The 16,688-nt window shown below is 45.3% G+C and overlaps 1 protein-coding gene across 7 annotated transcripts in view; it reads left to right on the top strand.

The window, feature by feature from the left end:
* The window catches only part of USP32 (ubiquitin specific peptidase 32), a 339,894-nt gene that overhangs the window by 207,420 nt on the left and 115,786 nt on the right, over nucleotides 1-16,688 (top strand). For all 7 annotated transcript variants that reach the window (XM_070735365.1, XM_070735361.1, XM_070735360.1 and 4 more), the window contains exons 6-7: nucleotides 12,102-12,233; nucleotides 13,908-14,015. In XM_070735365.1, coding sequence (XP_070591466.1) covers nucleotides 12,102-12,233; nucleotides 13,908-14,015 — 240 coding nt within the window. The remainder of the gene's footprint in view (nucleotides 1-12,101; nucleotides 12,234-13,907; nucleotides 14,016-16,688) is intronic.

The raw sequence follows: 16,688 nt of genomic DNA, 5'->3' as shown, positions 1-16,688 counted from the left end.
GCAGGCGGACGTTAAGTCCAAATGGAGCCTGGCATCTGCCCCATTCAAAGGCAAGAAACTGTTTGGGGAGGTCCTGGACGACGTCCTCGTGGAGGATAAAGACAAGAAAAAGGTCATGCCTAGGGCAAACAGGAAGCAGGATAGGAGATTCACTCCCTATAAGAGAAGGCAGTCCTTTCGGTCTGAGCCCTCCTCGATGGGCACCCAGGCGTCGAGGCCGTATTTTCAGAGCTCATTTGGCCAGGGGTCCTTTCGGGCGGATAGGTCTTTTCAAGCGGACAGGAATAGATCTTATCAAGGCCGCCGCCCCTTTAGAGGAGGAAGCAGAGGCTTCAAGAAGTCGAAGTGACTCCGAGCTCAGAGGCTGTCTGGGCGGAAGACTGATGTCCTTCCATGCAGCATGGGCGGCGACGTCCTCAGACCCCTGGGCGGTATCTACAGTTGGCCAGGGCCTGAGAATAGAATTCTTCTGCCCTCCACCTCACAGGTTTCTCCCGTGTCGAGTTCCATCAGATGGGGAGAGAAGAAGACTCCTATTCAAAGAAGTCGAGCACTTACTGGACATTGGAGCTATAGAGGAGGTTCCCTTGACACAACAAGGCAGGGGCTTCTACTCGGCGATCTTTCTCATTCCCAAGTCGTCGGGGGGAGTGCGGCTGATTCTGAACCTGAGGCGCTTGAACCTCTATGTAAAATACAGGAGGTTCAAGATGCACTCTCTCAGATCAATACTGGCAGCCATCCGCCACAGAGACCTCATGTCCTCCATAGACCTGAAGGAGGCATATCTCCATGTCCCGATATTTCCTCCTCACAGACAATTTCTCAGATTCTGCATTGCCGGAGCACATTTCCAGTACAGGGCGATGCCCTTTGGCCTATCATCAGCCCCGAGAGCATTTACAAAGTTGCTGGATGTCCTTACGGCGCACCTCAGATGTCAGTCGGTACGCCTCATGGCGTATTTGGACGACATCGTGATTTTGTCCAGAACACCGGATCGGGCACTAAAGGACCTACACTTAACCATACAGACCCTGGAAGACCATGTTTTTTCCATAAACTGGGACAAAAGCCACCTGACGCCCACGACTCGCCTGGCCCATTTGGGGACGACGATAGATTCCGAACTGGGCGAGGTCTTTCTGTCACGGGACAGGCAATCTACAATCAGGAGGTTGGTGAGAGAGCTGCGCCTCCAGCAGTACCCAAGTCTGCTATTCCTGTCCCAGTTCCTAGGGACGCTAGTGTCATGCATTGGCATACTGCCGTGGGCAAGGTTCCACCTTCGACCATTACAGTGGTTCCTTCTCCCCTTTCAGAAGCAGAAATCGAGCCATTCTCGCAGGAAGGTTTTCCTCAATGCCAGGGTTCGCAGATCTCTCCGGTGGTGGGTGTCTCCAGCCTTGAGCAGCGGTTCCTCCTTTCTGGACAAGGAATTCCTCACGGTGACGACCGATGCGAGTCTGCGGGGGTGGGGAGCACATCTTTCCTCACAAATAGCCCAGGGCCTGTGGTCGCAGCAGGACCTTTACAACGTCAACATAAACTTCTTGGAGCTGAAGGCAGTGTCACTGGCCCTCCACAGCTTTGCTCACCTGGTGAAGGATCAGCACGTATTAATTATGACCGACAACGTAGCCACGCGTTCCCACATCAACCGACAGGGGGGAACTCGGTCAGGGAGGCTGATGGCAGAGTCGGAGTCTCTTTTCAGGTGGGCAGAGACCAATCTGGCATCGCTTTCAGCGGAACACATCTCTGGGGTGGAGAACGTTTGTGCAGACTGGCTCAGCAGGGAGACACTAGATCCAGGGGAATGGCAACTGGAACCCGGGATCTTCCTGGAGATCACCAGGAGGTTTGGGGTGCCAGTTATGGACTTGTTTGCAACGTGTCTCAACTCCCAGCTTCCCCGCTTCTTCTCCCGATTTCCATCCCAGGGAGCGGAAGGAGTGGATGCTCTGCGCCTCAGATGGCCTCCGGGTCTTTTATATGCGTTTCCACCGGTTTCCATCATTCCCAGAGTAATTCGGAAAATATTGCAGGAGCAGGCAGAGGTGCTGTTGTTGGCCCCCTTTTGGCCCCGTCGGATCTGGTTCGCAGACCTGATGCAACTCTCAATTGCTCCGTCATGGCGGATTCCGGACCACCGAATCTCCCTCTTCCAGGGGACCATGTCACACCCGGAGCCTCAGTGGTGGCAGCTAACCGTGTGGCGCTTGAGCGGGAACGTCTGAGGAGTCACGCTCTGCCAGACACGGTTATCGATACTATACAGGCTGCCCGTAGGCCTTCTACCAGGAGGATCTACCAGGCCACTTGGGAGGCCTTTTCTAAGTTCTGTGCACTACGACAGGTGGAGCCTCAGGTAGCTTCTCCTCCTATGGTACTGACATACCTGCAGGCAGGTCTGGACAAGGGCCTCGCCCCGAATACTCTTCGTCGGCATGTGGCTGCTTTATCCAGTATCATTACATTGGACAGTCATCGACCCTTGAGCAAACATCCATGGATACGAGACTTCCTGAGAGGGGCGGCTAATCTTAAACCGCCAGTCATTCATCGCTTCCCGTCATGGGACCTGTCCTTGGTGCTTCACTCCATCACAGCACCTCCATTTGAGCCTCTACGGCAGGTTCCTATACGGCTGTTGACTCTTAAGACTGCCTTCCTGGTAGCCATTACGTCTGCCAGGAGGGTCTCAGAGATTTCGGCTTTGTCTACAAGACCGGACTTATGTCGCTTTCATCCGGACAGAGTGGTCCTTAGGCTGGACCCGGCTTTCTTACCTAAGGTGAATACCACTTTTCACAGGGCACAAGACATCGTGCTACCGGATTTTTGTACACATGGAACTCACCCTTTAGAGTTGAGGTGGCACAAGCTGGACGTGAGGAGAGCCCTTAAAATCTATATTCGCAGGACTCAGTCCTTCAGAGCTTCAGAGGCCTTGTTTGTATCCTTTTCAGCACGTTCTCTGGGGTCCAGAGTTTCCTCCCAGACCATCAGCCGGTGGCTCCGTGACTGTATATCGGAGGCGTACAGAGCTAGAGGTTCGCCTGTGCCACATGGCATCACTGGACACTCGACCCGCAGCGCCGCCACCTCGACAGCATGGAGGACACAGGCGTCTTTAGAGGACATTTGCCGGGCGGCCACTTGGGCTGCTCCCTCAAGCTTTATAAAGCACTATCGTATAGACTCTTATGCTTCATCAGAGGCAGCTTTTGGGAGGAGGGTCCTACAGGAGGTTTGTTCCTTTGCCGAGCCACTGGTCCAGCCTTCTCCCTCCCTCTAAATTTTTCTTGGGCATATCCCATCCTGGACTCTCCTTGCAAGTGCATTGGAGAAGGACCGTTGAACTTACCTGAACGGTCTTCTCGATGCACTGCAAGGAGAGTCCAGACCCACCCAGTTCTGGACCAGGGGCCATGTTATGGTTTAAGGTTCCTTTCTTTGAAGTTGTTGTGTTTTTTCATATGGTTCAATAAATGTGTTGGACTTTACTGCTCCTTCGTTTTAATGAGACTGGAGGGCTAAGGGGGCGGCACCTGCCTAATATTTAAATTAAACTCAGTCCCTACCAATCAGACTGAAGAATTACCCATCCTGGACTCTCCTTGCAGTGCATCGAGAAGACCGTTCAGGTAAGTTCAACGGTCCTTCTACGGAGAGGGGCGGCATACAAATCCAATAAATAGATAGATAGATAGATAGGTAGGTAGGTAGGTAGGTAGGTAGATGGAAAGGTAGGTAGCTAGATAGGTAGATAGGTAGATAGATAGATAGATAGATAGATGAAAGAAAGAAAGAAAGAAAGAAAGAAAGAAAGAAAGTCTGAAAGCAAGCCTGTCTCTTAGTTTGTCACTCAATCCTCCGCACATGTTTGTTTCGTGGTGCTAACCATTCCAAAGAGCTGAAGTCAAATCCTATTATGAAACGCGTTGATTTAAAGACTCAGGGCCATCTGGTAATGAGCTCGTGGATGGCAATGCTAAATATATCCCACTTTGTTCCTAGATATTGAGAAAGCTTTCTTCTGCACCAGTCTTAAGTGTTGTTATAAGTCAGTCGGGAAAACGCTGCTCTCATTCTGGGATAAATCTCAAGTTCTATAAAAGGCTACCAGGTTTTTCCCTGCAAGTCATACAGCCCAGATTCCCAGGGGTTTTTTTGTGTTTTTTAAAGAGAAGGTACAGGTAATCCTTGAGCTATGACAACAAGTGAGCTCAAAATTTCCATTGCTAAGCAAAAGATTGGTTAAATGAATTTTGCCTCATTTTATGACCTTTTCTTGCCACAGTTGTTAAGTGGATCGCTGCGGTTGATAAGTTAGTAACCCAGTTGTTAAGTGAACTTGGCTTCCCCATTGATTTCGCATGTCGGAAGGTTGAAAGAGGCAATCACACGACCCCGGGGCACTGCGACCCTCATCGTTTGGCGGGCCCCAGGGGAAGAGCCTTCTCTGTGGCGGCCCCGGCCCTCTGGAACCAACTCCCCCCGGAGATCAGAACTGCCCCCACCCTCCCTGTCTTTCGTAAACTACTCAAGACTCATTTATGCCGCCAGGCATGGGGGAGTTAAGATATTCCTTCCCCCTAGGCCATTACAAGTTATGCATGGTATGTTTGTGTGTATGTTTGGTTTTATTATAAGGGTTTTTAGTTGTTTTATTAATTGGATTTCTACATGCTGTTTTTATCATTGTTGTTAGCCGCCCCGAGTCTGTGGAGAGGGGCGGCATACAAATCCAATAAGTAAGTAAGTAAGTAAGTAAGTAAGTAAGTAAGTAAGTAAGTAAGTAAATATGAGTCAGTTTCCAGGCCATCAAATTATGATTACATGACCCCAGAGATGCTGCAGTGGTCATAAGTGTGAAAAATGCTCATAAGTCCCTTTTTTTCAGTGGTGTTGTAACTTTGAATGGTCACTAAATGAACTGTCGTAAGTCGAGGACATACAGCTGGAATGAAGCCTGCCCATCACGGTCATGACAGTCATAAGCAGATCACCCGTGTGACTGGCCTAATTTTATGACCCTTTTTACAGCCTTAAGTCAAAAATGAATGTAAATGTTGCAGTGTTTATTACTTTAACAAATGATGTAAAAAGGGGCCATGTGATTGCAGGATATTACAAACAGCCATAAAGGTGGGCTGGTTACAGAGCACCTGAAATGTGGTCATGTGATGACTATCTGTAGCTCAGTTAATTAAATCATGATTTGACTGCAGCCTTTGGAATATCTGATACCGGCTTGTAAATAACCCCTGGGAAGTCCATCATAATTTTCAACCCTCACTAACTCACATATCACAGATTACCTGTACAGATAGTTTATTTGTGTATTTATTGTTAGAGTTGAAAGGGACCATGAAGGCCATCGAGTTCAACCCCCTGCCCAAGCAGGAACCCTATAGTACACCAGTCAAGTGGCAGTTCAATCTCCTCTTAAAAATGTCCAAAGTGTTGGAGTTCACAACGTCTGCTGGTAGGTTGTTCCATTGGTTGATCGCTCTGACCGTCAGGAAGTTCCTCCTTATCTCCATGTTGAATCTCTCCTTGGTCAGCTTCCAGCCGTTGTTCCTCGTCCGGCCCTCTGGTGCCCTGGAGAATAAAGTGATCCCCTCCTCTCTGTGACATCCCCTCGTATACTTGTAGACTGCTATCATGTCCGCTCTGGCCCTCCTTTTCTCTAGGCTATCCATGCCCAGTTCCCCCAGTCTCTCTTTGTAAGTCTTGGTTTCCAGTCCCTTAATCATCTTGGTTGCTCTTTTTTGCACCTTCTCCAGAGTTTCAATGTCTCTTTTGAAGTGTGGTGACCAGAACTGAATACAGTACTCCAGGTGTGGTCGGACCAGGGCGTAGTAGAGTGGTATTAAGACTTCCCTGGTCTTGGAGTGTATTCCCCTGTTGATGCAGTTCTTGACTTACAATCGCAATTGAGCCCAAAATTTAAGTTATTAAGTGAGACAGTTGCTAAGTGGGTTTTACTCAGCGATGGGCTCCTATGGGTACGGTCAGGTACACAGAACTGGTAGAAAAATTTTGACGTTTTTTCTTTTTTCCCCTTCTGGGCTCTGGGTATGATTTTCCTATCGCAATAAATGAGGCTGAATGTGAATAATTTTAGAAGAGCTGTGTGTGTATATTTGTGTGTGTGTGTGTGTATGTGTATGTATATAGTAATGTCTATTTTTGTGTGCCTGTGTGTAATATGCATGTACACATGTGGCATATATACATAGAATTAAATAGTATATTTTGGATGTTCAGTAACAGTAAATAAAGAGGGAAATTGCATCTCTTTTAGGCGAGGAGAACCCTAACCTTAATCCAAACCCTTGACATGAGTGACGTCAAGTTGGCCACCTTTAACCCAGTCACATGACTTTTAACCCACCCTCTGATCACATGATCATCAAGTCACTCCCACCTGGTCACATGGCCATCAAGCCACACCCACAAAACAAACCATGGCTACAGTGTGGTAGTAAAACTTTTTGCAGCCCTTCACTGGTTTTACTGCCTTTTACAGCCTTTTGTATTGGCAGTTCTGTGTTAGCAAAAACTTCAGAAGAGAAGGATTTAGGGGTAGTGAAGAAGTAGGATGCTTGGCTGCATAGCTAGAGGTATAACAAGTAGGAAGAGGGAGATTGTGATCCCGCTATATAGAGCGCTGGTGAGACCACATTTGGAATACTGTGTTCAGTTCTGGAGACCTCACCTACAAAAAGATATGGATAAAATTGAACGGGTCCAAAGACGGGCTACAAGAATGGTGGAAGGTCTTAAGCATAAAACGTATCAGGAAAGACTTCATGAACTCAATCTGTATAGTCTGGAGGACAGAAGGAAAAGGAGGGACACGATCGAAACATTTAAATATGTTAAAGGGTTAAATAAGGTTCAGGAGGGAAGTGTTTTTAATAGGAAAGTGAACACAAGAACAAGGGGACACAATCTGAAGTTATGTATCCATTCTAAGATAAAATACAGGAAATAATATAAGGGCAGACTAGATGGACCATGAGGTCTTTTTCTGTCGTCAGTGTTTCTATGTTTCTGGCCACACTTGTTTTTTTAAATGAATCACTGCAGCTGTTAAATTAGTCTGACTTCCTCTTTGACTTTGCTTATCAGAAGGTCGCAAAACAGGATCACATGACTCTGGGACATGGCAACCGTCATAAATATGAGTCAGTTGTCAAGCTTCTGAGTCCTACGGGATTGGGTGGCATAGAAGTCAAATAAATTAAATTAAATTAATTAAATTCTGAATTTCGATTGCGGGACCATGCGGATGCTGCAACTGTCATAATTGCGAGACATGGTCATGAATCATTTTTTTTCAGTGCAGTTGCAACTTCGAACAGTCACTAAATGAACAGTTGTAAATCAAGGACTCACTGTATTATTTAGCCAACCTAAAACCTGAAATATATAGCAACTTTCCTGCTTGTTTGTTAAGCAAGCTCTCTTTTCAACATTCTTGGCCAAGAAATTAGCAATTCTCGCATCGGTTGGCATAAACTCTTGACTAAATACTGTCTGGAAAGGGTTTAAGATCCCACCCCCCCTTAATCTTCTCAAATGGGAAGGGCTCCCACTGCAGGAGGAAAGATTTGAGGATAGCTCCGGCTGGGCAGTTATACATCTGCCGTATTTTTCGCAGTATAAGATGCTCCAGACTATAAAACACACCTTTTTTGGGGAGGAAAACAAGAAAAACAAAATCAGCCTTTGCCTCCCAGAATCCATCCGGTATTCACCTGGTCCATTCCCCGTAGCCAGTTTAGAATAGAATAGAATTTTATTGGCCAAGTGTGAATGGACATACAGTAGAAGGAATTTCACTCAGGTTGACTCAGCCTTCCATCCTTCCGAGGTGGGTAAAATGAGGACCCGGATTGTGGGGGCAATAGGCTAGCTCTTTAAAAAAGTACTATTTATTTACGTATTTATTTATTTATTGGATTTGTATGCCGCCCCTCTCCGGAGACTCAGGGCGGCTAACAGCAACAATAAAGCAGTGTACAATAGTAGTCTGATGTTAGAAACAATTAAAAAACCCATTGATATAAAAAACCAAATATACATACATACATAGAATTGTAAAGGCCTAGGGGGAAGAGGGTCTCAATTCCCCCATGCCTGACGGCAGAGGTGGGTTTTAAGCAGCTTACAAAAGGCAAGGAGGGTGGGGGCAATTCTAATCTTTGGGGGGAGTTGGTTCCAGAGGGCCGGGGCCGCCACAGAGAAGGCTCTTCCCCTGGGTCCCGCCAAGCGACATTCTTTAGTTGACGGGACCCGGAAAAGATCCACTCTGTGGGACCTAACTGGTCGCTGGGATTTGTGCAGCAGAAGGCGGTCCCTGAGATAATCTGGTCCGGTGCCATGATTGCTAACATGTTGTAATTCGCCCTGAGTGTAAGGAGAAGGGCGGCATAAAAATCAAATAAGTAAGTAAGTAAGTAAGTAAGTAAGTAAGTAAGTAAGTAAGTAAGTAAGTAAGTAAATAAATGAGTCGGCGGAGAGGGGCGGCATACAAATCTAAATAATAATAATAATAATAATAATAATAATAATAATAATAATATAAATAAATAAATTTGTCTTGGTGCATATGCTCTCAGCATACATTAAAGAAAAGATACATTTGTCAAGAATCATGTGGTACAACACTTAATGATTGTCATATGGGTCAAATAAGCAATAAAGAAACAATCAATATTAATAAAAATCTTAGGATACAAGTGCTACACTGCCTGTTCTCCACCGCCACCCATTCGCCATGGCCCGTTCGCTGCCACCATGGCCTGTTTACCGCCACCGATTCCCGGCCTCCGCAGCCTGTTCACCGCAACCCATTCACCGCTGCCCATTCGCCACCACCGATTCCCGACGCCTGGAACTGGCTGAAAATGAGACGCATGGAGGCCAAAAACGGGGCACATGGAGGCCGAAAATGCGATGCGCAGATACCGAAAACGGCTGAAGTGTGCGGAGCTTCAGCAACATTCGGTGTATAAGATGCACCACAATTTTCACCCACTTTTGGGAGAGGGCAGAAGTGCATCTTATACTCTGGAAAGTACAGTACTTAATAACAAAAAACCAGGAGTTTATAGTTGTCTTTTTTTTTCTTTTTAAGGTGATTATTTTCGTTTTAAATATTTCAGGAAGTCATTTTGCCAAAGCACTTTAGTAAATCTATAGCCCCATAAAAAGCTAAAGGCCCCTCAAGTAGAGCTGAACTCCTGGTAACTTCATTTAGTTTGACATTTTCTTGGCAGCACAGTGGAAACGGTTCCCGCTTTGTTGTCTCTTGATCCTTTTTACAAATTCTCATATCCCTAAGATTTGCTTGAAGTCATTTATCAAAATATTAGCCAGCTCTCTCCTTTCTTGGCTTTGCTTTCAGGTTTAGAATAGTCACCTGCGTGCTGCTACTGGTATATATGAATGTTTTAGAAAACAGGATAGGAGAGAGATATAGGTAGATCTCAACTTATGACCACAATTGGTTCAAGGTTGACTCAGCCTTCCATGCTTCCGAGGTTTGTAAAATGAGGACCCGGATTGTGGGGGCAATAGGCTGGCTCTGTTAAAAAGTGCTATTGCTGACATGTTGTAAGCCGCCCTAAGTCTAAGGAGAAGGGCAGCATTAAAAACCCTGAATACATACATACGTACATAAATACATAAATACATAAATACATAAATACATACATACATACATACATACATACATACATACATACATACATACAGTACATTGATTTCTGTTGCTAAGTGAGACAGTTGTTGAATTACTTTTGCCCCATTTTATGACCTTTCTTGCTACCATTGCTAAGTGAATCATCACAGTTGTTAAGTTAGTAACACGGTTGTTAAGTGAATACTGGCTTCCCCTTTGACTTGAAAGAGTAGTACTGTAGATGCTTGGAACAAACTTCCAGCAGACGTGGTTGGTAAATCCACAGTCACTGAATTGAAACATGCCTGGGATAAACATAGATCCATCCTAAGATAAAATACAGGAAATAATATAAGGGCAGACTAGATGGACCAGGAGGTCTTTTTCTGCCGTCAATCTTCTATGTTTCTATGACTTTGCTGGTTAGACGGTCATAAAAGGAGATCCCTTTACTTTGGGACACTGTAATCATCATAAATATGTTGCCGAGCATCTGAAGCATGGGATTTCCAGGAGCCTGGGAAGGGTAAAAACGGCCTCCACTCCTGGAGGCCCACTGGAGATCAGAAACGGCCCTCCCGGGGCCTCGAGGAACCAAAAATCAGCTGGCCAGCAATCACATGCATGCTGGAGCTGATCTATGGCCCTTCATGGCACCGGACCAGATTATCTCCGGGACCGTCTTCTGCTGCATGAATCCCAGCGACCAGTTAGATCCCACAGAGTGGGCCTTCTCCGAGTCCCGTCAACTAAACAATGTCGTTTGGCGGGACCCAGGGGAAGAGCCTTCTCTGTGGCAGCCCCGGCCCTCTGGAACCAACTCCCCATAGAGATTAGAATTGCCCCCACCCTCCTTGCCTTTCGTAAGCTCCTTAAAACCCACCTCTGCCATCAGTCATGGGGGAACTGAGATATTCTTTCCCCCTAGGCCTCTACAATTTATGCATGGTATGTTTGTATGTATGTTTGGATTTATAATAAGGGTTTTTTAGTTGTTTTAGTATTGGATTGTTACATGCTGTTTTTATCACTGTTGTTAGCCGTCCTGAGTCCACGGAGAGGGGCGGCATACAAATCCAATAAATGAATGAATGAATGAATGAATGAATGAATGAATGAATGAATGAATGAATGGCTCCCATGCCAGCAGATATGGCTCTGCATGTTTCTTGTGGCACACGTGCCATAGGTTCGCCATCACAGTGCTATAACATTGGATTTAGCCTCTGAAAATTTTATCCCCAGTTAAATATTATTATTAGTATTAGTATTAGTATTTATTAGATTTGTATGCCGCCCCTCTCCGGAGACTCGGAGCGGCTTACAACAGCAAAACAATACCAATCCAATAGTTAAAAAAGACAATTTAAAACCCATAATATAAAAACAATCATACATCTCATACAAACCATACATAAAGCGGAGAGGGCCCAGGGGAATCAATTCCCCCATGCCTGACGACAGAGGTGGGTTTTAAGAAGTTTGCGAAAGGCAAGGAGGGTGGGGGCAGTCCTAATCTCCGGGGAGAGTTGGTTCCAGAGGGTCGGGGCCTTCCCCTGGGTCCCGCCAGACTACATTGTTTCGTCGACGGTACCCGGAGAAGGCCAACTCTGTGGGACCTAACAGGTCGCTGGCATTTGTGCGGCAAAATATGATGCTTTACTTCTAGGCGCACAGCATCAGCAGAAACGATAGAGCTATTTTCTGTACAGCCAAAATGTCTTTGAACACACAGGTGTCACTTGTTGGCAACTCTTTAAGCTACATGCATCATTTTTGGGAAGCCTCAGAAGGCCACGGTGCAATCTGTGCTACCTAATTTCTCAAGGTCACACCTGTGTGTCTCATGTATATTAAATGCTCTTTATTTTCCTGCATCAGCAGAAAGGACAGAGCTATTTTCTGACACTATCAGGCCTTCGGAAAAATAAAGAAGTACAACTAAATACAGACACAACATCTATAATCTAATGGGGTTTTTAAATATTTTAAGCTACAATTTAGATTTGTTATGAATTGTTTTATTGTGTTGTGAGCCGCCCCGAGTCTGCAAAGAGGGGCGACATACAAATCTAAATAATAAATAAATAAATAAATAAATAAATAAATAAATAAATAAATGAATCTAAGTCCCTATTCTATTCTATTCTATTCTATAAATGTCCTATGTTAACCATCACTGCCCTTGGCTATTTACCAATTCAATATATTGAATGGTGATAAGCAAAGCTTGTTTCTCTGCACTACAGACCTCCCATTAAGGATCTTTGTTCCATAAAACAATCCGCATTCCTGGAATCTCTCCTTTGAGCTTGTTGCCTGCTGACACAAGCACTGTGGCTTTAAAGACACCATTTTCATTTGTCTGACTTTGATCGTCTTGGCTTTTTTTATGCAGTGGAAGAATCCGATATCATCGACCTCGAGAAACGCTATTGGCTCCTGAAAGCTCAATCGAGAACAGGCCGCTTTGATCTGGAAACCTTCAGCCTCCTGGTTTCCCCTCCGATCCATCCATCCCTGAGCGAAGGTAAGTAATGTTCTTTGAAGATCTATTTCAGGGGTCCCAAAACGTGGCAACTTGAAGACTTGTGGAGTTGAAGTCCACAAGTCTTAAAGTTGCCAAGTTTGAAGACCTCTGATCTATCACTTCCTGGTTTTCTTTCAACACTGATAGTCCTTGACATATGACCACAATGGAGCCTAAAATTCCTGTTGCAGAACGAGACAGTTGTTAATTCAATTTTGCTCCCATTTAATGCCCTTTTTTGCCACAGTTGTTAAGGGAATCATGACAGATGTTTAGTTAGTTCACCCGGTTGTTAAGTGAATCTAATTTTCCCATTGATTTGGCTTGTCAGAAGGTCGTAAAAGGGAGTCACATAACCCTGGGACGCTGCAAGCATCATAAATATGAGTTAGTTGCCAAGTGTCTGGATTTTTGATCCTGTGACCACGAGGATGCTGCGACAACCCCAAGTGTGAAAATGGCTGTAAGTCACTTTTTTCAGTGCTGCCGTAACTTTGAACGGTCACTACATCAACTGCTGTAAGATGAGGACTGCCTGTATTTAGTGATATTGTACAGGTTTCACAGTGGGCCATGTTCAGCCCTACTACAAATGTTCCTAGAGCAGAGATGTCAAACTCAAGGCCTGCAGACCAGATTTGGGCCCTGGTGTGCTTAGATCTGGCCCGTGGGGCTGCCCTAGAAACAGTAAAGGCCTCTGCCAGCAATAACGGAGTACGGAGAGCTATGCGCAGCACACACACCCTCCCGGGGAGCTCCATTTTCATTGCAGAAGGTTGGATGAAGCCATCACAGCTGAAAACGGAGCTCAAAAGCCCATTTTTGCCGGCAGAGCACTCAGGCCACCACAAGTGTCCCAACATGAATGAGGTCGAACTGGCCAACCCACTCTGGCCACACCTATCCCGAGATCAAACAAAACCCCGATTCAGCCCACAATGAAATTGTGCTTTGACACCCCTGTCCTAGAGGTTGGTCCTTTATGAAGGTGGCTCGCTTCATAAATGCCTAAATGACAGGGATCTAATTTGCCCCATAGGAAAAGAAGCAATGAAAAGATAAGTGCTTAATACAGTGGTTCTCAACCTTTCTAATGCTGCAACCCCTTAATACACTTCTAGCCCCAATTCTCCCAACAGAGCTTTACGTTGATTGACAGGAAGGTCAGAGGGACACCCCCACTGTGAACGCCTGATTGGTCCGATTGTAAAAAAATATGTTCCAAGGCGCCAGGATAGAAAGCTTTAGTCCCTAACACCAAGGGAAATTTGTCTTTTCCCATGGTCTTAGGCGATCCCTGTAAAATGGTTGTTTGATCCCCAAAGGGGTCCTGATCCCCAAGTTGAGAACCACTGTCTTAAGAGGAGACAAATCTTGAGCATCCCTTCTAGATTTCCCTCCTGTGAATTCTGGGAATTATAGTGGTAAGCCATTTGGAGGCTGCCAAATTGAACACTGTTCCTTTCCTCCTTGGTGAGGATAAAGGAGGCAATCAATAACAGAAATCAATAAGAATTATTTTTTTAGGTCCGTCGTAACTTTGAACAGTTGCTAAATGATTGTAAGTTGAGGACTACCTGTAATCCCAGCTAAGGAAACCATGACTTGATTGACCAATCGGGCGCTCTCTATAACTGAAACAAACTCAGCCCGCTACTGTGGGATCTTTTGCAGGCCTGTTTAACGCCTTCGATGAAAACCGCGACAATCACATAGACTTCAAGGAAATCTCGTGCGGACTCTCGGCTTGCTGCAGGGGGCCCCTGGCAGAACGGCAGAAGTGTGAGTACGGCTGGGAGGCTCCCCAGGCTCCCCTTCAGGTGTTACAGGTGCTCCCAGGTTCCGCTTAGGGTCACTCACTCTCCGGGGTGGGTTCCACTTAACTTTGCCACCAATGCGCACTGCGGCGATGTGCGTCCCCTCGTGCAATTTCGCTTCCACGCATGCTCAGTAGCAGGATTCAGTAGCAGAGAATTAACAGCTTATCTCGGGCCAAACTTCATTTGACTGGTATGAAAATATCAATATATTGATTAAATCCAGGGTTTTTTTAATTGTTATTAGTTTAAGCGTATTTTGGTGTTTATTATAGAAACATAGAAACATAGAAGACTGACGGCAGAAAAAGACCTCATGGTCCATCTAGTCTGCCCTTATACTATTTCCTGTATTTTATCTTAGGATGGATATATGTTTATCCCAGGCATGTTTAAATTCAGTTACTGTGGATTTATCTACCACGTCTGCTGGAAGTTTGTTCCAAGGATCTACTACTCTTTCAGTAAAATAATATTTTCTCATGTTGCTTCTGATCTTTCCCCCAACTAACTTCAGATTGTGTCCCCTTGTTCTTGTGTTCACTTTCCTATTAAAAACACTTCCCTCCTGGACCTTATTTAACCCTTTAACATATTTAAATGTTTCGATCATGTCCCCCCTTTTCCTTCTGTCCTCCAGACTATACAGATTGAATTCATGAAGTCTTTCCTGATACGTTTTATGCTTAAGACCTTCCACCATTCTTGTAGCCCGTCTTTGGACCCGTTCAACTTTGTCAATATTGAGTTTTATTTATTTATTTAATTTGACTTGTATGCTGCCCAATCCTGAAGGACTCAGGGCGGTTTACAACAGTGTAAATTACCAGTAACAATACAAAGAAGTCAAGAAAAACAAGCTAAATTCTAATTAAAACTCAAAAACAGCTCAGCAACACGCGCACTAATCATTCATACTGATTCATACACATGGACAAGCTAGTGGTTGATTTAGTATATTGAAATTATTAATTTCTCTATGAATCTTTTATCCCTTATTGCAAATTTTTTTTAATCTAATCTTGTCTTCCAGCAATCATAATCATCATCACAATCATCTCTTCATTAATATCCCCTCAAGTATATACTGACAAATAAACAATACAGTGGTACCTCGTGATACGAACCCCCCGTGATACGAACATTTTGAGATATGAACCCGGGGTTCGGAAATTTTTTGCCTCTTCATATGAACTTTTTTCGACTTACGAACCCACCGCAGATCGCAAAATGGCGCTCTGCTGGGCGCCGCCTCCTCGCTGTAACCTTCTAAAACAGCTGGGCGCTTCTCGGCGGCCTCCGGATCCCGAACCCGAACCCAAAGTTTTGCCGAACTTCCGGGTTCGGCGTTCGGGAGAATGCTGAGAAGCCCCCCGGCTGTTTCAGAAGGTGACAGGCGGGCGGCGGTGCTTCTCGGCGGCCTCCCGAACCTGAACCTGAAAAGTTCGGCAAAAGTTCGGGTTCGGGAGAATGCCGAGAAGCCCCCCGGCTGTTTTAAAAGGTGACAGCCGGGTGGGGGCGCCCAGCGGAGTGCCTTTTTGCGATTTCCCCGCCCCCCCTTGCACACATTAATCACTTTTACATTGTTTCCTATGGGAAACATTGTTTCGTGTTACGAACTTTTCGCCTTACGAACCTCCTTCTGGAACCAATTAGGTTTGTAAGACGAGGTATTACTGTATTTCTAACATTCTAATTAACTGGTAGGCTGTAGTGCCCCCTATAGGTTCTGCCTAAATTGTGGCCGCCTGTCACTCACACAAATGGAGCGTGCACACGTGCTTGCCCGTTGCTCATCCAAGTGGCGATTTGTGTGTGTGTGCTCTTTTACCGTCCACTTCCATGGCCTGGTTCCAAACGGCTCAAGGCCCATTAGTGGGCCATGGCCCAGGAGTTGGGGATCCCTGTTCTAGCCCTACTCGCTCCCAAGGCTGGAATCTCAAATCATCCCAGCTAAATAGTTGCCCAGTCTATTTTTGAAACCTTCCAGCAACGGAGTACCCACAAGCCCAGGAGGCAAGCTATTCCATTGATTAATTATTTTCACTGGCAATAAATAAATAAAATAAATTCTCCTTATTTCTAAGCGACAAATTTTCCCAATGCCAGTGCTGGGCTTATAGTCGCGCATTTGAGAAACATATGTTTATCCCAGGCATGTTTAAAATCAGTTACTGTGGATTTACCAACCACGTCTGCTGGAAGTTTGTTCCAAGGATCTACTACTCTTTCAGTGAAATAATATTTTCTCACGTTGCTTTTGATCTTTCCCCCAACTAACTTCAGATTGTGTCCCCTTGTTCTTGTGTTCACTTTCCTATTAAAAACACTTCCCTCCTGGACCTTATTTAACCCTTTAACATATTTAAATGTTTCGATCATGTCCCCCCTTTCTGTTCTTCAGACTATACAGATTGAGTTCATTAAGTCTTTCCTGATACGTTTTATGCTTAAGACCTTCCACCATTCTTGTAGCCCGTCTTTGGACCCGTTCAATTTTGTCAATACCTTTTTGTAGGTGAGGTCTCCAGAACTGAACACAGTATTCCAATTGTGGTCTCAGCAGCACTCTATATAGCGGGATCATAATCTCCCTCTTTCTGCTTGTTATACCTCTAGCTATGCTTGTTATACCTCT

Source organism: Erythrolamprus reginae, chromosome 1 (assembly GCF_031021105.1).
Source record: "Erythrolamprus reginae isolate rEryReg1 chromosome 1, rEryReg1.hap1, whole genome shotgun sequence".
Taxonomy (NCBI): Eukaryota; Metazoa; Chordata; class Lepidosauria; order Squamata; family Dipsadidae; genus Erythrolamprus; species Erythrolamprus reginae.
The sequence above is the reverse complement of the archived record's forward strand: the minus strand, read 5'-3'. Positions and strand labels throughout refer to the sequence as shown.